At 43.6% G+C, this 22,085-nt stretch overlaps 1 protein-coding gene across 4 annotated transcripts in view; it reads right to left on the bottom strand.

The window, feature by feature from the left end:
* Positions 1–22,085, bottom strand: part of LOC144599678 (protein FAM184A-like) — a 187,570-nt gene that overhangs the window by 5,781 nt on the left and 159,704 nt on the right. For 3 of the 4 annotated variants that reach the window (XM_078410867.1, XM_078410876.1, XM_078410895.1), the window contains 6 exons: positions 20,997–21,147; positions 19,718–19,921; positions 11,281–11,462; positions 8,396–8,542; positions 5,510–5,627; positions 1,990–2,094 (listed from right to left, as the gene is read on the bottom strand). In XM_078410867.1, coding sequence (XP_078266993.1) covers positions 1,990–2,094; positions 5,510–5,627; positions 8,396–8,542; positions 11,281–11,462; positions 19,718–19,921; positions 20,997–21,147 — 907 coding nt within the window. The remainder of the gene's footprint in view (positions 1–1,989; positions 2,095–5,509; positions 5,628–8,395; positions 8,543–11,280; positions 11,463–19,717; positions 19,922–20,996; positions 21,148–22,085) is intronic. The other variant, XM_078410885.1, reaches the window with a different exon arrangement.

The following is a 22,085-nucleotide window of genomic DNA, read 5'->3' as shown; positions in this document are numbered from 1 at the left end:
CCAGGATGTGCAGTTATTTGCCAAATGCCTGGATTGCATAAGTAATACAACAGCTACACTCTGGGTATTTGGAACAAAAGCCATTGTCAAGCTTTTCATCATGATTTTACGATGCTGAGGAAGAGTGCTTTTTAAGCAAGCATACATTAAAGATGGTCAGATAAGAATAGTTTGAATAATGGGACATGAAAAATTAACTTGTCTCAGGAACTGCCAGATCTGTGAGCACATCCAGCATTTTCAGGCTTCATGGAAGCGCAGATAGGCAGCAGAGATGCACGTGTGATGATTTGTGTATGATGGTGGGTGGTGAATGATGCAAGAGGGGTCTGTGGTAATGGAGGTAGCTCAGCTGTGTTGGGAACGGGGCACGACTCATTAGAATTTATCTGTATTCTTTATGCTTTGCTTATTTAAGTGTTTATCTAAATGTCACTGAAGTTATTGTAATTATTGTCACCATTTACTCTGCTGAGCTACCTCCATTACCACAGACCCCTCTTGCATCATTCACCACCCACCATCATACACAACTCATCACACGTGCATCTCTCCTGCCTATCTGCGCTTCCATGAAGCCTGAAAATGCTGGATGTGCTCACTGGTATGGCGGCACATACCAGATATCAACAAATCTGTATTTAAAAAATAGTAAGATATAATGGAAAGGGGCAATGGTGAGTAGATCTATGGGTTAGTATGGGTATTTTATCTGCATTCCCTGGCCTTGAGGTGGTTGAACCTCTTATTAGATTGCATTGAATGCTCCCTCCCCTAACTAACAAGCCACTGACGGGCAAAATGTAGCTCTGGATATTTAAATGACCACATGTTCTTCATTTGATTTCCTGCAGCAGAGTTTCCTCCTCGCTGTCGCTGTCCTCGCCTTAAAATTGCACTGCCTCTTCAATAGCACTCCAGTGCAGAGTTACTGAAAATAGGCCTAAAGATGGGATGCTGTTCCTGAGTTCTTCACCCATGATCAGCTCTGCTCCTGCCAGCCACCCATTTTTGTTTTCTGTTGGACAAGTAATGTCTCACATATGACTCAAAGCAATGGTGCACTATGCAAGATCCTTTGTTCCATTTACCTATGTATAGCTCTTAATCGTTCATCCCATTTCGCGGTTAGACAAGTAATTTGCACCTTTAATATGCGCCTGCGCTGCCCTAGCAGCTGTGGCGTGCCTGCAGTCCGTTTGTCTTTTGTGTTTTTTGTTGTTTTTTGTCTTAATTGTAGTGTCTAGGTATGATGTAGTGTTTTGTGGTTGTGTGTTATGTGGGGGGGGGGGGGGGGGGGGGTGCGGGAGGAACTGTAAAATTGTCTCTTCCGAACGGAGACGCGACCCTTGTTTCTAGGTCGTGTCTCCGTTCCCGCTGCGGCCTACCATCTGGCCAAACACCTGGAGCTGGCTGCCTTCGGAGGCTGTGGTGGTCTGCGGGAGCGGCTGCGACTCGTCTCCGAAGGCTTCTTCAGCCGCGGACCGCGTGGATAACGGAGGCTAGCAAGCCCTGCCCTGGGTCGGGGCCGACATCGGGAGCTCCGGCAGCGGCAGCATCTTCGCCCGCCCCGAATCGCGGGGCTTGGGTCGGCCCACCGCAGACCTTTCACCGTCCGGCACGGCCTGAAATAGGCCGCGGGATTTTCTCTGCCCGGCGGGGGCTTCAATGTCGGGAGCCACGACCGCTCGGACGTGGCAACAGCAACAGCCTGACCGGGAGAAGACGGCAGGGGAAGAGAAAAGATATTCTGGCCTTCCATCACAGTGAGGAGGTGACTGGAGGAGACTCGCTGTGATGGATATTTCTTTTTGTTTGGTGTTGGTTTATGATTGTGTGTTATTGCATATTTTTATTGCTTATTTTTATTGGTCTTATAGTTGGACTGGGGGTAATCTTTCATTTCACTGCACATTTATGTGTATGTGACAAATAAATTGACTATTGAATTTTTTTACACATATTTTAATAGATTCTGAAGTAATTTACCTTCATGGTCGGAGTGAAGCTTCCAGGTATAGGACTTCTGGTAAAACATCTATTGATGTTACTTTCACTGTTTGCCAAGGCTATCTGCTGAAACCTCCTGTCATCCTATGAGTTAGATGGAACACAGTTATGACATAGGAACGTATCGAATTTTCAAATAACAAACTAATTTACTCTGGGGAAAAGTATTTATTTTATGTCTAAATCACATAACAGATTCTAATTTAGGACCAAAAGGAAGTCACACTGTGTGAGGTCTTAAGGTGGTGATACAAAAAGATATGTAGAACTTCAATGCAGCAAGCTCAAGATTTTCCCAATGCCCACGTGAATCCAAGGAATTTGGTGCCGCACTTAAAACTTCTACAACCAAGTTGTTGAAAGCAAGATATTGTCAGTGGCATAATTGTCAGTGGCATTGAGGTTCCAGGGATTAAAAGTGGATTGTGAAAAATCCTGATACTGAAAATGCCTAGCTACATTGGACGAAGCAAGAATTGTTTGACTCACAGTATATAGCTCAGTGGACGAATGTTCAGATAAAAGATGAGTGACTCTTAATCTAAAAACTAAAAATTGTCTTAGTCAGTCAAACAAAAAATATGGATTCAATTTTCACCTTTAATGCTTCTGGAACAGAGTTTTATGCATATGGACAAAAACAATGGTGGTGGGGTTGTGTTGTGGTACAGGGAGTTCTGAATGCATTCTCTTGGAATTCTGCTATACAATACATTGTGATGCACAATTTCAAGGTTGTTTTCTAAAAGCACCGTGATTCTGAGTTACTGATACAATAAACCATAGACTTGGCTTGTTTAGAGCGTAAATGAGACTTCCAGCTGATTCTCACAACTGCAAGATAGTGCAATTAATAACAAATGCTCAGCGTCAACATCATGGAGCCAAGGACTTGATGACGGGTGTACAGGACTGTGATGTGTCCATGCTCCACCTTGCCCCATTGTAGGCAGCTTGTACAAGCATTACTGAGAAACTGCAAATACATTATTGCGAAGACCTCATCCAAAATGTAAATTAATTAAACTTTGTGTAATCTCCCTTCTCTTCATCCAGCGACGCAGATATTTCTTCCAGGTGGAAAAACATCTCAGTTGTACATCTTTCAAGCAAGTGAAATGCATCTACACAGAAACCAAAGATATTTTGTAGAGCATCACCTCAGTTTGCAAGAATGACCGTGTCTTTCCAGTTGCCTGTTTAGTTAATTTGACCCAATCTTATTCTGACTGCTGTCTTTGGCTTCTTTTACTGTTCCAACAATGCTCAACATAAATTGCATCAATAGCATCTAATCTTCTGACTGGTTATAGTAAAGTCCTCAGCAATCAAGAATGAATTTAATCATTCAAGCAAAATGTCCTTTCCAGTTTGTATCAGATCTGGATCGTTCCAATGAATGATCAATGACCTGAAAGATTAACTGTTTTTCTCTCCATGAATGTCACCTGACTGGCTGGGTCACTTTTTTTTCAGATTTTTAAAAATACCCTTTCCCTGGTGTTTTAAGCAGTGTGCACCACCGCTCTTTTGAAGAAAGCATGGAGTCTCTTTACCAGGGTCTGCACAAAATGGAAATGATATTGGCACTTTGGTGAACACGTTTCACAGGCTGTGTGCTTCAACAACTCCCCTTGTGCAATGTATGGGAACAAAGAAGACTTTGACCATGGAAAAAAAAACTAAGGTCTGCAATAAAGTGGGGGTGGCGGAGACAAACTGTTCCTTCTGGGTGACTTCAATTCCAGGGTGGGAAAAGACAACTCTCAGACAAGAAAAGAGTAGTGAAGACCAAGTCTAGTGTGGTCTGCCTCTGCACTAATAATTCTCGGTCTTGTCATAAGAAACATTCTGCTTCATCAGGGAAACAAGCATTTGACAAACCCCTGATATAGATAATACTATTCTTTGAATTGAGAGATTGCAAGGATGTTCAAATGACGAATACAGGTCTGTTGGAGTGATCCCCACTTAATCTGCTCTCCATCAAATCCATGGACACACAAATGCATCTGTAGTGTCCTTTCCCTGAGCAACGAGCCTCGAGACCATGGCTACGTTCAGTTGGCTCCCAAATATAAATATCTGCCTAACACTACACTCCTGAAACCATTGTTCTACTCCAAAGTCTGTTCCAGGAAAATATTACAAAGTGGACAGACAACAAGGTTCATGAATGTACTAGAACATTTCTTAAAATACATCAATCACCCTATGACTTCTGGGATTCCCTGTCTCAAGACAACTCAAAGTGCAGAAGGGCATTTAGAATGCTACTGAAAAACAGAGAACAGCATAATTGATAGAAAAAGATCAGAAACGACCCCTCATCCTGACACGTCAGTCACCATCGATCTTATCTGTGGAAAAGTCTGTTTGTCTCCTGGGTACTCCCAGGACCCAAGTGTCAGCAGGTCAACTTCTATCCTGGGCGGCCGCATTCGTAAAAAAAATGTGACCATCAACTGGAATATTTTAAGTACATTAAGTGTTTGAGTAATGTTTAGCAAAAAGCAAGTCATAAAATATCAGTAATCATGTGTTAGAATTAACATCCTGAAGATGGACAATGTTGTAAGAATTTTTAAGTATGATATGAAGATGACCTGCTTGAACGTTTGAGCATTTTGTCCCAAGTTGGTATATATTTTAACTTGCAAATGAATGCAAGAGTTGAAAGTCTGAGTAATCTGAAGCTCCCTTTTATCCATTGTCATATCCGAGCAAGGGTGAGAACAGATACTGTCACAATCCAACTTAATTGCACAGTCTCAACAGAACATTTATTTCAGTGACAGATAAGTGAACAGCGTTTTGGTGACACGGGTTTCCTTCTTAAAAGCATAACAACTGTCTGAGGAAGATAATCCTTTTTCTCGTATAATATTTGAACTTGTTTCTGCTCTAGTTAAGGTTTATTCTAGGGAATAGCTGTTCAGCAAGCATGACATATGAAATTCCTTTGTTTTCTACCTAGCAAATGCGATACAAGAAATTCCTTTGGGTTTTTGATTTGCTTTAAAAGTGAGATTAAAGTTACTTTATTTTGTCCTGAAAATTTTCCATGTTTATTCTTTTTTTCTTATTCTTGGGTGTAGTGAAATGTAGAGCATTTCAATGTGCTCATGATAATCTGCTTGAAAACAAAATGGATTTTATTTATTTTACACAATAAGAATGATGTTTGTTTTAATTTAGAAACTGGCCCTTTGGCTCACCGAGTTCATGGCGACTGTCAATCACACTAGTTCCATGTTATCTCACTTTCTCTCCACGCCTGACACACTAGGGACAATTTACAGAGACCGATTAACACACAAATCCATATGTCTTTTGAGGTGGGAGGAAACTGGCACACCTGGAGGAAATCCACGTAGTTTATGAAGAAGCAAAATAAATTGGTTGAATGGGAGATGAGGTTTATTTTCCCTCTTGAGGACATTGGGTCAACATTTTGTTTGATTCCCATTGGGAAAAACCCCACATAGTGAATACTTACCAGGAGTCTTTTAATAACCTGATCACGTTCTGATAGGTTATCTTGAAGTTTATTAATGAGGTGTAAATCTTCTGGTCGGCATTCATGCCCTTTTGACTTTTCTTCATTCGCTTTCAATCTGCAAACGATTGTGAATTTAAAAGAATTTGAGTTCTTTATAAATAAATTGGTGTCAACTTGACAAGAGTTAAGATAAATAAAGGTGTTCAAGTTATTTTTTCTCTCTGGTAAAAAGATCTTGCCATTTTGTATTTTATGTACCACGTAGCCAGAAGATGATTTCAGGTCCACACATGGTGAATTATCCTTCACAATAAGAGTCAAAGTCAAGAAAAGGCAATAATCATGATGGTGTCATGTTAATAACATCTTATCAAAAATGTAGTTCTCATATCAGATAACAGCAAAGGAAGTCCACCCTGTCTCTGCTGGCTTCCAGCAATCCTGCCGATTCCATTTCCTGATTTATTTCCACTGAAGCTATTCTTTCACACTTGCTCATCAGCAACCCCCTGATCCTTCTATTTACACCCAGGCCAATTTACATTGTTTATTAAGCTGACCACATTGGGAATGAGAGGGTAACCAGGGAGAAGGTAAGACCACTCAAGGATAAAGGAAAGAACTTATGCTTGGAGATGTTGGTCAGGTTCTAAATAAGTACTCTGCATCTGTTTTCACCAATGAGAAGGAGACATGGAGGACAGTGAGATCAGCGTGGAGTACTAAAATACCAGGGCAGTTTGAGATTAAGGAGGTAGTTTTGGGGTTCTTGAAGAACATTGGGATGAATAAATCACAGGATCTGACAGGATCTATCCCAGGTTATTGAGAAAGGCAAGAGGGGAAATTGTGGGAGCCTTGATGAAAATCTTTGTGTCATCTCTCGCAACAGGCGAGATCCCGGAGGACCGGAGAATATCTAATATTGGGATGATCAGTATGACCTTTTTGAGGAGGTGATTAAGGTGATCGATGAGGGAATGGCTGTGGTGGTTGTCTGCATGGATTTTAACAAGTTTGATAAAGTCCCCTATAGTAGGCTGATCCAGAAGATTAAGATGCAAAGGATTTAGTTGTATGGCTTACTGATAGAAGACGGAGGGTTCTGGTGGAAGGACAATATTGATACTGGAGGTGTGAGACCAGTGGAGCTCCCTGGGATCTGTGTTTGGACCTCTGCTGTTAGTGATAAATGTAAATGACTTGGATGCAAATGTTGGCAGGTTGGGTAGTAAGTTTGCAGGTGACACCAAGATCGCTGGGGCCGCGGACTATGCGGAAGGCGGTCAAAGTATATAGTGGAATATAGGTCAGCTACAGAAATGGGTGGGGAAATGGCGCTTGGAGTTTAATCCAAGCAAGTGTGAGGTGTTTGCACATCACACGCGAATGTAAGGGGAAAATATACAATGGCATGACCCTTAATAGCATTGTTGTACAAAGGGATCTTGGGATCTAAGTCCATTACTCATTGAAAATGGCAACACGTATAAAGAGTGATAAAGAAGGCGCATGGTCTGCTCGCCTTTATAGATTGGGGCATTGAGAATGAGTCAGGATGTCATGATGCAGCTCTATAGGACGCTGGTCTGGCGGCATTCAGCATATTGCATGCAGTTTTGATCACCCCAATATGGGAAGCATGTGGAGGGCTTGGAAAGGGTGCTGAAGAGGTTTACTAGAATAATGCCTGGATTAGGGGGTATTAGCTATAGGGCAAGGTTGGACAAATTTGGATTATTTCCTCTGGAGCAGCGATGGTTGGATGGTGACCTGATATGTATATTAAAATTATGAGTGGCATAAATAGGGTAGACAGTCAGAATCTTTTTCTCGGGATGGAAAAATCAAATACTAGAGGGCATTAAGGTGAGAGGGGCAAGTTTCTTATTACAATGAGGGTGGTGAGTTCCTGGAACATGCTGCTGGGGGTGGAAGAGGCACACGGATATGTAGGGAATGGAAGGATATAGATTGTGTGCAGGCAGATAAGAGTTGGTTTTGGCAACATGTTCAGTACAGATATTCTGTTTGAAGTGCCAGTTTGTGTGCTGTATTGTTCTATGTTCTTTGTTCTAACCAGCATGTCTTTGGGCTATGGGAAGAAACCAGAACACCAGAGAGGGGACAACAGGCCACAGAAAGTGTAAACTCCACACAGAAGAAGGGTCTCCATCCGAAACGTCACCCATTCCCTCTCTCCTAGATGCTGCCTGACCTGCTGAGTTACTCCAGCATTTTGTGAACTAAATACCACAGAAGGCTGGTGGTCTGAAAGAAACCCAGGCTGTTGGAGCTGTGAAACAGTTGTTCTTTCTGCAGCTCCATTGTGCCACATTACTTTCTTGGAAAATTTTCAGGATCTGGGCATCAATGGCAAGATTGGCTTTTATTGATCTTCCCTAATTCTCCCTGGCAGTGAGCTAATCTGAGTGGATTGTTCGGTCATTTCAGAGAGCAATTAAATAAGAGTCAGTCGTATCGGTTGGCCAGAAGCCAGAATAAACAAAAGTGGGCTAGTACGGTCATCATAACTAAGACTTGTAAATACTGAATATAAATTCCACGGCTGCCCTGGTGGGATATGAACTCTGGACGTTTGATTGTGAGGTTTAGGCACTTTACAACCACCGCCACCTGTTGATTTGGAAAGAGGAATTGAATTTCTTTTAGAGCTGTTCCATATGTTTCCAGAAATTCACAAAACATTGTTGGAATCGAGCAGCGCTGATTTTGGCATCATAAGACTGATAACGGAAATTTGAGGTGGTGAACTTTTTCATTTTGTTGCTCTTAGCATTTCGAATCATCACCTTGACGAAACCCAGTTTCTTGTTTCATTCCAGCTTTCTTTTTAAAAAAAAAAGGAAATAGAACACTTACTCAGTTTCCAAGGAAACTATTTTTGCTTGGAGACGGGTTTGGGAGCTGCTGAAATCAGACACAATGCCTTGGATTTCTTTCAAGTGATTTTGTTTCAGCAAGTTGACTTCCTTCTCATGTTCTGCCTTAAGCGCTTCTTCCAGTGATCTATATCATTGAAATTAGAAAGTGGGTAATATTGTAGCACTATTGAGCAAGAACAACATTAATCTTTTCATGAGGAGATCTTTTGTCAAGTGGTTATTCGTACAAAAAATCCTGTGTTTTTTGTACATTCAGAAGCATCCGGTTCTTGTCGGAGTTACCAGCCAAGTCCATGGCTGTGACATAACCAGATGTCAAGGTTTTTTCAGCTATTTTGAGGGCCAGTCTTTTTCTGGCTCTCCGGGTCCACTGGGTGGCGCCAGCAATGGCTGCCTCGCCAACAGTCTGTCTGTCCCTTCCTTCTTTGTTGCTTGTTTGTATGTGTCAAATGTATGTTTTTAGTGTTCATTAGCTTGTTTTATGTGGGGGGAGGGGGTGGGCGGGTGGTTTGGGGGAAACTTTTTCTAATCTCTTACCTCGACGGAGATGTGATTTCTTTCCGTATCGTATCTTCGCCCGCACTGTGGCCTAACATCGAGGAGTTGGCGGCCTTTGCTGGATACCGATTTCGGGAGCTCCACCGCAGGAGCCTGTGGACATACCATCACGGAGCTCGTGGTCCCTTTTCCAGGGTTTGACCTCTGCCTGCGGATTTTAACATCGTGGAGCTCGAGGTCTCTGGTCAGAGACCGACTTCAGAAACTCCAAGCCGCAGGCGCTTTGACCACCCCAATCGTGGGAGCTACGATCACCCTGAGCTTTGATCGGCCTGATGCAGGGACTTCGATCGCCGGTTGCGGGAGCTTCGATCGCCCCGACTAGGGGTGGTTCGACTTCCCCGACCGCGGGAGAATAAAGAGGAAGAAGTTTGGACTTTATTGTCATCCATCACAGTGAGGAATGCGGGGAATCTGCTGTAGTGGATGTTTATGTTAACTTTTATACAGTTGTGTGTCATGTTGCTTTGTTTTTAGTATGGCTGTATGGTAATTTGTATTTCACTGTAACTTAATTGGTACATGTGACAATAAACTGACCTTGAAACATTGAAGAAACATTACCTTGGGTAAGACCCTGATGCACGACATTTATGATGAGCTACTTCTTACCAGTGAACTTGGTAAAGGCAGGTTTGGATAAAGCCCCTGTCCCACTTAGGCAATTTTCTAGGCGACTACAGGCGATTAGGCTGTCACCACACGGTCGCCAGGGTATCGCCTGTATGGTCGTGAGTAGTCTCCAAAGAGTCCTAGCGTTTTTCTGGTCGCTGCTGGATTTTGAGATATTTTAAAATATTCGCCGACCATTGGTTTGACGCCAATGATCGTAGCTTGACGTCTCCTGATGTAGGTGCTGTCGTAGGTTGTCGCCAGGTGACGTAGGTTGTCGCTGGTGCTGACTTCGGTGAATTCCATTGGTGACTACCTATGGCAATCTACGTCAACCGGCGACAGGTACCGGCGTCAAAACCGGAGGCGAAAATGACGTGAATTGTCTTCAGTTATCTTCAGTTGTCACTGACAGGGTTATAGCTTGTCGTAGCTTGTCGTGGGTAGACGTAGTTTGACTTCAGTTGTCGTAGCTTGTTGCCTGCATGGTCATAGGTTGTCTTAGGTGCAGTCATAGGTGGACGTCCTTGCGACGATTGGGTCGCCGGTTGTCGGTAGCTTGACGTCGACTAGGTGGTAGGTTGTTGTAGCTTGTCGTAGACATTGTCGTGGGGGGGCTGGGGCCAGTCGCCGGTTTTTCGGCGACCTGCTACGACTCTGACAATCGCCGGCAGTCGCCTAAACAAATTGCCTAAATGGGACGGACCCTTAAGCCGCACAGATCATCAGTGAACATTTACAACATGGCACTGTCAGTAAGCTTTGACTTCAGTCCTTGAGTCCAAATCATTCATAGACATCAGAAAGAAATGAGGCCCAGTGTAGACCTGTATGAAACACACCATTAAATCCCTTTACTTTCTCCAACAAAACATATCTTCGAACATTGTTGGAATTGAGCAGCGCTCAATTATTATCTCAATGGTGTCAGATTAGGTAAAGGGGAAGTGCAACAAGACCTTGGTGTCCTTGTACACCAGTCACTGAAAGTAAGCGTGCAGGTACAGCAGGCAGTGAAGAAAGCTAATGGCATTTTGGCCTTCATAACGAGTAGATTTGAGTACAGAAGCAAAGAAGTCCTTCTGCAATTGCATAGGGCCCTGGTGAGACCACATCTGGAGTATTGTGTGCAGTTTCGTTCTCCTAATTTGAGGAAGGACGTCCTTGCTATTGAGGCAGTATAGCGTAGGTTCACGAGGTTAATCCCTGGGATGGAGGGACTGTCATATGAGGAAAGATTGGAAAGACTGGGCTTGTATTCACTGGAGTTCAGAAGGATGAGAGGGGATCTTATAGAGACATATAAAATTATAAAAGGACTAGACAAGCTCGATACAGGAAAAATGTTTCCAATGTTGGGGGAGTCCAGAACCAGGGGACACAATCTCAGAATTAAGGGGAGGCCATTTAAAACTGAGGTGAGAATAAATGTTTTCACCCAGAGAGTTGTGAATTTGTGGAATTCTCTGCCACAGAAGGCAGTGGAGGCCAATTCACTGGATGAATTTAAAAGACAGTTCGATAGAACACTAGGGGCTAGTGAAATCAACGGATATGGGGAGAAGGCGGGAACGGGGTACTGATTGTGAATGATCAGCCATGATCACAATGAATGGCGGTGCTGGCTTGAAGGGCCAAATGGCTCCACCTGCACCTATTTTCTATGTTTCTATTTTTCTAAATGCTACTAACCTGTGATGTGTCTCGTTAATTCTCTGCTGAATGGCTTCCTGATTCTTCAATTCTAGGTCCTTGGTGAGCAGTTTCACACGTTCGTTAAGCAGTGCCATTTCTTTCCTCAGCTCAGACATTTCATTCTGGGACTCTAATCGAGTCTCTCTCAGTGCTTTAAGCTGATTCTGGTAATTGTCCTCCTTCAAAAAAAAAAGGTTTACAATGTTCAACACTTTGTGTAGGAGTCATTTGTGTTTGTGCTCGATGTTTTAGCATATTATATTATTTTGTATCTTGCTGTATTATTTTTGGACACTTGGGGGTTGTCGTGAGATGAATACATATATGTGGGCATAATGTACTGGGAGGAGCCAGAACTGGGTACTATATCTGGAGATGCAGAGACAGGAGGGGTCAGACACAGGGAGTATGGTGAGATATAGTTCTTCCAGACCTGCGACGAGAGTTGAATTCTTGGGGAGTTACAGACCTGTTTTGTACGACTACTTCAATAAATGACTAATTAAACTGAAACACATTGAAGATCTCTCTGTTGGGGCTCTGCGTCAGGGTCGATGACTCCCATTCTCTGTGAAGTAATGGCAAGCAGAAAGGAGTTTTGGGAAAGGGCTGAAGTTGCCATCCCATAATGTAAGAACTGCCCTCTTAGAGTGATTAAAAGTAAGAACTGTCTCTAAAGAGCCATTTAAAGTAACAATTAGCTCTATGAGTGAGACTGGAGCTTGTGAATCGACTGGACGGAACAAGGATTGTTTTATTTCAAAAGCCTTTAAGCCGAATTAGACTGGACAGGGTCACTACCTGCGCTAATCTGACTAACGGAGATTGGAAACGTCAAAAGCCACGTGCGGGAAAAGTGAGTACAACATTCTTTATTGGAAAAGCTGTATTTCAGAAGTTGTATTGAGAAACGGCTGCTGGAAACCAGGAATGCTGAAAACAAAGAAGTGACCTTAAGCATCGCAAAATATCAGTTTGTTTTGAATTCTTGTGAAAATACGATTGTACGTCAACACGTCTTAAAGTGATAGCAACGTACAAGTATGTCTGTGGTTAGATCTAATGTTCAGCCACAAGGTGGTGATATCAGAAAGGATTCCATAAAGGAAAATGTTTTTTCTTCATCATGTGGAACTTCAAAGTTCTCTGCTGTCATGAAATGGGTAGCTGCCCTGAAATTGAGGAAGAAGACGAAGAACCGAAGAGAAGACAGTTGAAAATAAAAGAAGAACAACTGGGAAGAAAGAAAGAACAGAAGAAACTAGATGGACAATTGAACGTCATGGAATTGTTCCGTAAAAAGATCAGGAGACTAAGACTGCAGTTTTGCAACAACTGCAAAACCTGTGGAAGCACAGGTTCAAGAAAATCTGACAACAAAGGGAATGAAAGCCGACGTACTTACCGCCAAGCCACAAGGTTCTTGTTTGTTCTGTAACAAACATTGGGGTGGTATTGGCAGATCAAGAAGAAAGAGCATAAAGAAAGGATAGATTTTTTAAAGGAGAAGGGAATCTATTTTGGATGTTTGAAAATAGGTTACATGATCAAAGACTGCAAGAGTTGTTTGGCTTGTGATGGGTGCAAAGAAAATCATCCTGAAATACTTCACATTGAACAAAAGGACAAAGAAAATAAACCAAAACATACAGAACAGAATGAAAAGCCAATTTCGAATGATACTGTACTCTCATCTCAAATGTGTGGGCATATTGGGGCCGGTGATGAAACCTGTATCTTCTCCATTGTACAAGTAAAGAGCCACAAGGGGAGCACAGTGTTGCAAACATATGCATTTTTGGGTCATGGAAGTTCATATGCCTTCTGCACCGAAAGCTTGATGAGAAGGCTGCACATTTCAGGACCAAGGACCAAAATTCTCCTGCGTATCATGAATCAAGTGAAGCCTGTGACCAGTCGTCTTATCTCAGGTTTGGAAAAATCTAGTCTGGACAAAGACGATTTAATTCAACTATCAGGTGTGTTCACACATTAAGACCATGCCTGTTTCTCAGCTAAACATTCCCAGACAGGAAGACCTGAAACAATGACCTTACTTGAAGGATATCAAGATCCCTGAAATAGACTCTGGCATTGACCTACTCATCGGGACAAACGCTTCAAAGGTATTGGAACCTCGGGAGCGGGTCAACAGCCAAGGGGATGGACCACATGTTGTGAAAACCCTACTGGGATGGGTCATCTATGTTCCCCTGAGAAGAGACCATGACAGCAGGGATGGAAATGGCTGCCCTGCTGCTGCTGTCAATCGAATATCCATTGCAAGCTTAGAGGAGCTACTGGTCAAACAATACAATCACGACTTCAGTGAAAGAACCAGCAAGGAAACGGAGGAAATGTCCAGAGAAGAAGTCAAGTTCTTGGACATTATGAATCACTCAGCAAGGATGACAGATGGACACTATTGTCCAGACTTACTTTTGAAGCAAGAAAACTCCAGCATGCCAAATAACCATTGCATTGCAGAGCAACGCATCCAGAGCTTTAAATGCAAGTTTGGCAACGAGAAGTTTTATGTGAATATACATCTTTCCTCACAGAAATTATTGACAATGGTCATGCTGAAAGGGTACCAGTGGACCAGCTGAATCGAAGTGACGGAGAACTCTGGTACATCCCTCATCACGGGGTGTATCACTCTTAGAAAGGAACTTTAAGGGTGGTCTTTGACTGTGGTGCAGCCTTCAAAGGAACATCACTTAACTGCCAACTGCTGCAGGGTCCAGACCTAACCAACTCACTCATTGGAGTTTTCATCAGATTAAGACAAGAACCTGTTTTTTTGATGGCTGATATCAAAGCAATGTTTCATCAGGTCAATGTAACAGAAAGGCATATTGACTATCTGCGATATCTGTGGTGGCCGGATGGTGATGTGCAGCAAGATCTTGTTGAAGGTACAGCTTTTTGGAGCCGTGTTGTCACCAAGTTGCGCAAACTTTGCATTAAGGAAAACTGCTGAAGACAACAAAGCTCACTTTCCAGCAGAGGTGACAAACACGGTAAAGAACAACTTCTACGTAGATGATTGTTTAAAATCCATGCCTTCGGAACAACAAGCAGTTCAAATGGTAAAAGACCTGACTGCCATCTGCAAAATGTTGTCAAAGTGGATCAGTAACAGCCGTGCTGTATTGGCATCCATTACTCAAGAAAACAGAACCAAAGAGATCAAGGAGTTGGACTTGGACAAAGACAATCTGCCAATGGAGAGAGCACTGGGATTGGGCTGGTGCGTTGAACCAGATGTGTTCAAGTTCAGAATTGCTGCACAGGAACGACTATACACTAGATGTGGCATTTTGACTGTAGTCGGCTCCATACGATCCTTTGGGATTTCTGGCACCATTTACTCTGCCAGCCAAGCTGATTATGCAGGAGCTCTGCAAGGAGAAACTTGGGTGGGATGAAAATATACCCCAAACCTTCTCTCAGCGATGGACAGGATGGCTAGAAGATCTCAACTAGATTGTACAGTTTAAAGTGGACCGGTGCATGAAATCTACAAACTTTGATCAAATCAGTTATGCACCGTTGCACCACTTTACAGACGTCAGCGAAAGTGGCTACGGTACTGTTTCATATCTAAGACTGGAAAATGATAGCAAAGAAGTGAATATTGCATTCATAATGGGAGAATCCAGAGTGGCACCATTAAAACAGATGACGATTCCCAGAGTGGAACTTACAGCTGCAGTCCTAGCAGTCAGAGTTGGCACAATGCTGCAATAAGAATTACAGCTTCAACTGGACAAATCCATCTTCTGGACCAATAGCACAACGGTGCTTAAGTACATCAACAACAAAACTAAATACTTTCAAACATTTGTCGCAAACAGAATCTCTTTTGTGAGGGATGCTGCTGATGTATCACAATGGAGATATGTTAGCACAAAGGAAAATCCTGCAGATGAAGCATCTAGAGGACTTACAGGAGACCGCTTCTTAAGCTGTAAAAGATGGATCAAAGGACCAGAATTTCTCTGTAAGCCAAACAGAGAATGGTGAAAACCTCACCTGGAATCTGCAATCTCTGCTAATGATCCAGAAATCAAGCAAGACATTACAATGAACGTCGTTGTCAAAGATCCATTGAACTCCACAAACTCTCTGATCACCTATTTCTCATCATGGAGGAATCTGAAGACTGCCGTAGCGGCTTCTTAAGGTAAAGACAACACTCTTGCAGCTGACTCGAATGAGAAAGGAGATTCAGACTGCTGTTAGTAGCTTTGTAAAGGATCCTGGCAAACTAAAAGAGAAGGTTGAGAAGGAGATGCAAGCCTTTAAAGCAACACTCCGCGGACAATGTTTATGACCTGAAGATCTTTCCCAAGCAGAAAGCACAATCATCTCTTTCAGTCAAAGACAAAGATTCAAGGAAGAACTATCAGCACTAGAAGGTAGTGGTAATACCATCAAAAGAAGCAGTCATTTGTACAAACTGGATCCGGTGCTGAATGATGGACTTCTGTGAGTAGGCGGTGAGTAGGTTCTGAATAGACTAGCGCTGCCTGAAGAGGCTAAACACCCTATTATTCTCTCGGACCTTCACATATCAACACTACTGTAACAACATATCCATGAACAGCTTGGACATGGAGAAATAAATCATATGCTGTCTCGTCTCCATAAAAGGTACTGGATGATCAAAGTTAACTCCGCTGCAAGAAAAATCATAACAGACTGCATTGTGTGTAAACGACAGCGGGGCAGAGTTGGGGAACAAAAGATGGCAGATTTTCCCCTGGTGAGAGTTCGACCAGACGAGACTCCAATTACAGATGTAGTAGACTACTTCGGTCCTATAGAGATCAAAAGGGGACAAAGTTTTGTTGAAAGGTATGGTGTAATCTTCACCTGCATGGTGAGCAGGGCAGTACATCTTGAAGTTGCATATACACTTGACACAGACTCCTGCATCCATGCATTACGAAGATTCACTTGTCGACGAGGTCAAGTTTCCTCTTTAAGATCAGACAACGGCACAAAATTTATCGGAGTGGAAAGAGAATTGAGAGAAGCATTCAATGACTTGAATCAGGCCAAGATCCAGAATGCTGTGCTTCAGCAAGGGATAAGGTGGTATGTTAACCCTCCAGCAGGATCCCATCATGGCGGTGTTTGGGAACGATTGATCCACATGGTTCGAAATGTGCTGCGCTCTGATCTTAGCCAACAAGTTCTGGACGATGAAGGATTGCAAACTTTAATTTGTGAAATTGAAGCAATTTTAAATGATCGACCCATTACCAAGAATTCTGATGATCCAATGGACCTGGAAACACTCACACCAAACCATCAGATGAAAGCCAAGCCAATACTACCACCTGGGCTCTTTGTAAAGGAAGACATACATTGGACGCAGATGGAGACAGGTACAATACATGGCAGATCTCTTTTGGAAATGGTGGATGCGAGAATACTTGCCACTGATCCAAGAACGACAATGGTGGTCAAAGGTAAAAAGAAGCTTGGCTCCAGGTGACATTGTTGTGGTGGCTGATTCCACTGCACCACGAAGCTCCTGGCTAATGGGCAGAATCTTGGAGACCATACTGATGCACAAGGTCTTGTGCGCACAGTTCGACTTCAGACTAAGAGCAACATCTTGGAAAGAACAATAACAAAGATATGTCTGCTCCTAGAAGCTGATACCTGAGTACAGCAAAGACTGGTGGCCTTAAAGATTGAAGAATCACTAAAGTAGATTAGATGCCAACACATAGTGTTACCTGTTTATTTTGATTATGTGTAAAGTTTATAGCTCCTGTTAATGTTTATTAGTAATTGTTTTGTTATATACGTAGAACAATTGGGGGCTGGTGTGCAGGAGCCATTTGTGTTTGTGCTAGCTGTGTTAGCATATTACATTATTTTGTATCTTGCTGTATTATTTTTGGACACTTGGGGGTTGTCGTGAGATGAATACATATATGGGCATAATGGACTGGGAGGAGCCAGAACTAGGTACTATATCTGGAGACACAGAGATGGGAGGGGTCAGACACAGGGAGTATGGCGAGATATAGTTCTTACCAGACCTGCGACGAGAGTTGAATTCTTGGAGAGTTACAGACCTGTTTTGTACAACTACTTCAATAAATGACTAATTAAACTGAAACTCTTGAAGATCTCTCTGTTGGGGCTCTGCATCAAGATTGACCACTCCCACTCTCTGTGAAGTAATGGCAAGCGGAAAGGACTTTATGGGAAAGGACTGAAGTTGCCATCACACTTTGCTGATTTTTGCTTCCACACTCACTTGTAACGCAAGTCAGGATTACTCCAGTAACTGTGGTTGAGTGTGGACTCAGTGGGCCGAAGGGCCTGCTTCCTAAACTAAAAAGGACTGTATCTCTAAACTAAAGAGTTGGTGTCCAACAACTCATGAGGTGCAGCCTGAAAAGCAGCAGAAGCACCAAAAGGCTGGGGGAAAGGTGACGACTACAGGACAATGTTCCTGTTCAGCATCTGCAACCTCATCTCCAGCAGAGGTGGCAACTGTCTGCACAGATCATAAAGGGCTCCCTGGTAGAGAGATGTTTCTTATTTCGACCCAGTGAAATCATGGTTTCCAAAGCAACCTAAGTGACCCTATTTCATACTCCAATGGTTACCAACAACACTGAAGGAGTAAGAGGAGCTGAGTTGATACTTCATCCCTCGTATGTTGTTTTGCAGGTCTTTGATTGTAAGGTTCACTGTACCTTGGTGTATGTGATAATAAAGAACCATTGAGGGAGACTTCATAGCCAAGGAATTTCTACGGCCAGCAATGCCCTGAGGGATGGATCCTGGGCAACTGGACCTCCCTGGAGACCAGGCTCATGATTATAAGACACGAATGAATGAGTGAATCTCTGATCCAATTACTGGGATGCCTTGCGACAGCATTTTTCAATGTCTGGCATCCTCAATGCTTCTGAGGACATGGAATTTCCCTGTGCGTTGCTTGACTGGGTGGTGTCTCCCTCTGCTGGCGGTGTCTCCCCCTGCTGGCGGTGTCTCCCCCTGCTGGCGGTGTCTCCCCCTGCTGGCGGTGTCTCCCCCTGCTGGCGGTGTCTCCCCCTGCTGGCGGTGTCTCCCCCTGCTGGCGGTGTCTCCCCCTGCTGGCGGTGTCTCCCCCTGCTGGCGGTGTCTCCCCCTGCTGGCGGTGTCTCCCCCTGCTGGCGGTGACCGCGAGGGCCACCTCCGCCCAGGCTCTTACTCTGCTGGCCCCAGCAGGATTTCTGGCCCGAGGGGCCTCCCAGCTGGCATTCATCTCATTGCTGAGAATGACCAGGTCTCTTTCATTGAAACAATGTCTTTATCTCTACCCTGTGGTGAATTTTAGCGAATATCAGTTATATTTAAATGAAATGAAACTTTCCTTTGTGATGTCAGGTAGTCAAAGGCTGGCAAGGCAGTGCTGGGAGATTTTAGCCTGGTAACCTGGCCATTCTGTAGAACCCTCATTGAGTCCCAATTGTCTCAGAGGAACCATGGCTTCTTTGATGCAGGGGCCTGTGTGTCTGAATATAATAATCATAGCCTAGCCCTTTGGACCTCAATGGCACAGTTACTGGACTGATACTGGGCTGGAAAAGTACACAATTTTACAGAACCACAGCATTTATTTCCATTTAAGAAACCCCCCTAGTCCCACTACTCCTCACCCCTTCCTGCTCCCATTTACAATAGACAATAGGTGCAGGAGTAGGCCATTCGGTCCTTCACCATTCAATGTGATCATGGCTGAGCATTCTCAATCAGTACCCCGTTCCTGCCTTCTCCCCATACCCCCTGACTCCGCTATCCTTAAGAGCCTACCCCACCATCCTCCCCCCCCCCTTGCTGCATCCCTCTCCTTTGTACACTCATCTCCCATCCCTGTCCCCCATTTTATTCCCCCCTTTTCCACTCAAATAATCACCTTCCATTCACATCCCTCCCTTCGGCTTTACAATTCACTCAACCTCTGCTCTCCTTATCTGACACCTTTTTGTCTCATTTTCACCTAAAAACATTTGGACAGGTACACGGATAGGATAGGTTTAGAGGGATATTTGTCCAAATGCAGCCAAGTGCGACTAGTGTAGATAAGGCATGTTGGGTCACTGTGGGCAAATTGGGGCAACGGGTATGTTTTCACATTTTCACGCTGTTTGACTCCATGACTCTAGCCTTTGACACATACTCCACCCATCTCCTCATCAAATTCCCTACTCCTGCATCTACCTATCACTTGCTAAGTGTCCCACCCCACCTATTTTTTCTAGCTCACCCCCCCCTTCGTCCAATCAATCTGAGGAAGGTTCCCGACCTGAAATGTCACCTGTCCATTCCTTTCCCAGATACTGCCTGACCCACTCTGTGTTTTGCTCAAGATTCCAGCATCTGCAGTTTCTTGTGTCTCTCTTACTACAATTACCTGCTGTTGACTTCTCTCCCCACTACTGAGGACCTGTTGTTTCAGGGTGTCAAGCTGCGATTCAAGACCCTGATTTAATGACGTGATATACTGAACATTCCGCAGGAGAGTTTCCTTTTCTTCATTCAATTGGGACTGAAGTAACTGGACTGCAGCTTGGGAATTGGTCATCTGTTGTTCAAAGTTCTTCTTTGTATCTGCAAGCTGAAATAAACAGAGGACTAAAATTCAAAGCTTTAACACTTTGACTTTATCTCATTTCATTTTTCGAACAGTCTTTTTCGGGATCAATTTTTAAATGTCAGCATTTAGTGTCTATTCCCAATTGCCTAAGGAAAAATAATGGTGCTCCATCTTGAACAAGTGTAGGCCTTTTGTTGAAGGTACTCCCAGGGTGGATATACTTCTCGGTCAAGATGGTGTGTTTCTTGAAGTGGAACCTGCAAGGGTTTCTATTCCCTGTTAATATGCAAAGGAGCACTCAACTGCCTCAGTTCAACTGTTACAAAGATTTAGGAGGTTTTTCTTTCCAGTCTCTAACATTTTATCTACTTAAGAGAATTCTTAAGTATCTTTAGCACGATCTCAACTTTCCAGACAAGAGTGTTTGAGCAACTTTTCTCTTTGCTGGTTACCTAAATGGAAGGAGAAGCAGCCATCTAAGGTGCGTGGGGTGCAGTTTCAAAGGGAGCTAACAGAAGAAAGTGGGCTCACAGGGATCCCTCCTCTCCCACCGAGCCTACAGGCCTTGGACAACGTACCCCATCTTTTCAAGAACAGTAGATGCAGAAGCTGTGCATTTCCAGGGGATATCGTCATTGTTACATTTCCTGCTGTGATTTGACACACAGCATTCCTTCTTGCAGGAATGTCCATCTATTCAGTGAGCTTCCCTGACCCACTACTCCCGGGATGATATTAAAATATTAACATTCATCTGTGGCTCATAACTAACCTGCCTCTCAGAGCAGGCCCCTTCTAACCTGCCTCTCAGAGCAGTCTTCGAGAAGACCCCCATGTGGCCCAGGATTTAGAGAGTAGCCTGAACCTTATAGTGACACAGTCTTCCTTGCTCCGTCTTCCATTTGCCCAAAGTCCAAAACCATGTGGCAACCATCTCGGGACTAAATGCACCACTGTACCTATTCAATATTTTTACACCCATGAATCTAAATGATAAGAAAATTCAGGTGATAATTGCTTTTGGCAGGCAAAACTCCTTCATGCAAGTGCAATCTGGTAAAATGCCCCACTGTCCATTGTCCGGTCAAGTGCTCACCTCTGCTTCAAGTGTTCCTGTTGCGGCTTGCCACTTTTTCTGCAGGGTTTCCATTTCTTGCTCTTTGTCCTGCTGCAGCTGAGCCAGAGCTGACTGTTTATCACTTGCATGTTCTCTCTTCAGCCTTTCCTGCAGCTTCTCGCTCTCACATCTGATGAAGACATTAAAAGGACAACTTTCAGTTGTTTTAATCCAGAGCCAAACTGCTCTGAAGTTCTGAAAAACTGACAGTCTTTTAAGATCCAAACAAGCTGAGACCAGAGTGAGACTCCAAAGGGATTGGCATCAGTTCCTTATTTGCAAGTTCCCTTCTTTTTCCAAAATGGTGTGTGCGTGCATCCATGCTAATTGGCATACTGAGCTAGTTTCCTGCATTTGGCCCTTAGCATTCCCCATATTTTGGTCCAAATGTCTTTTAAAAGTTGCAATTGTATCCGCTTCTGTGGCTTCTTCTGGCAGCTCATTCCAGATAGGGACTACCTTGAGTGAAGAAGATGCCCCCGAAGTAATTCTTAAACCTCTCCCCTCTCAACTTAACCCTGGGGTTAAAAAATCCCCCAGCTTGGGGAAAAAGATGCGTGTGTTCACTTTATCCATGCTCCTCATGATCTAGTACATCTCACAAAGGTTGCTGTTCATCCTCCCACACTTCAAAGTCCCATCCTATCCAACGTCTCTCTACAATGCAAGCCAGCAAGCCTAGGTGATATCCTGATGACTCTCTACTTTACCCTTCCAATTTAGTGGCATTCTTCTGTAGCTGGAAGAGCAGAATAGCAAGTTCTCCAAGTGTGGTCTCTCTGCACATGGTCCACTTCCCTCCATCCCTGCATATTCATGTGCCTAGCTTAAAGCATCTTAACCACCACTATCATATCTGCTTCCACCACGGTCCCTGGTAGTGCATTTCAAGTACCCTCCACTCTCTGTGTAAAACCCATGGCCTGCGCATCCCCTTTAAGCATTATCCCCCTCACCTTAAAGCAATGCCCTCAAGTATTTGACATTTCCACCATGGGGAAAAGGGTTCTGACTGTCTACCACATCTATGTCTCTCATAATTTTATAAACTATCAGGTCTCTCCTCAG

This window comes from Rhinoraja longicauda, chromosome 1 (genome assembly GCF_053455715.1).
Source record: "Rhinoraja longicauda isolate Sanriku21f chromosome 1, sRhiLon1.1, whole genome shotgun sequence".
Classification (NCBI taxonomy): Eukaryota; Metazoa; Chordata; class Chondrichthyes; order Rajiformes; family Arhynchobatidae; genus Rhinoraja; species Rhinoraja longicauda.
The sequence above is the reverse complement of the archived record's forward strand: the minus strand, read 5'-3'. Positions and strand labels throughout refer to the sequence as shown.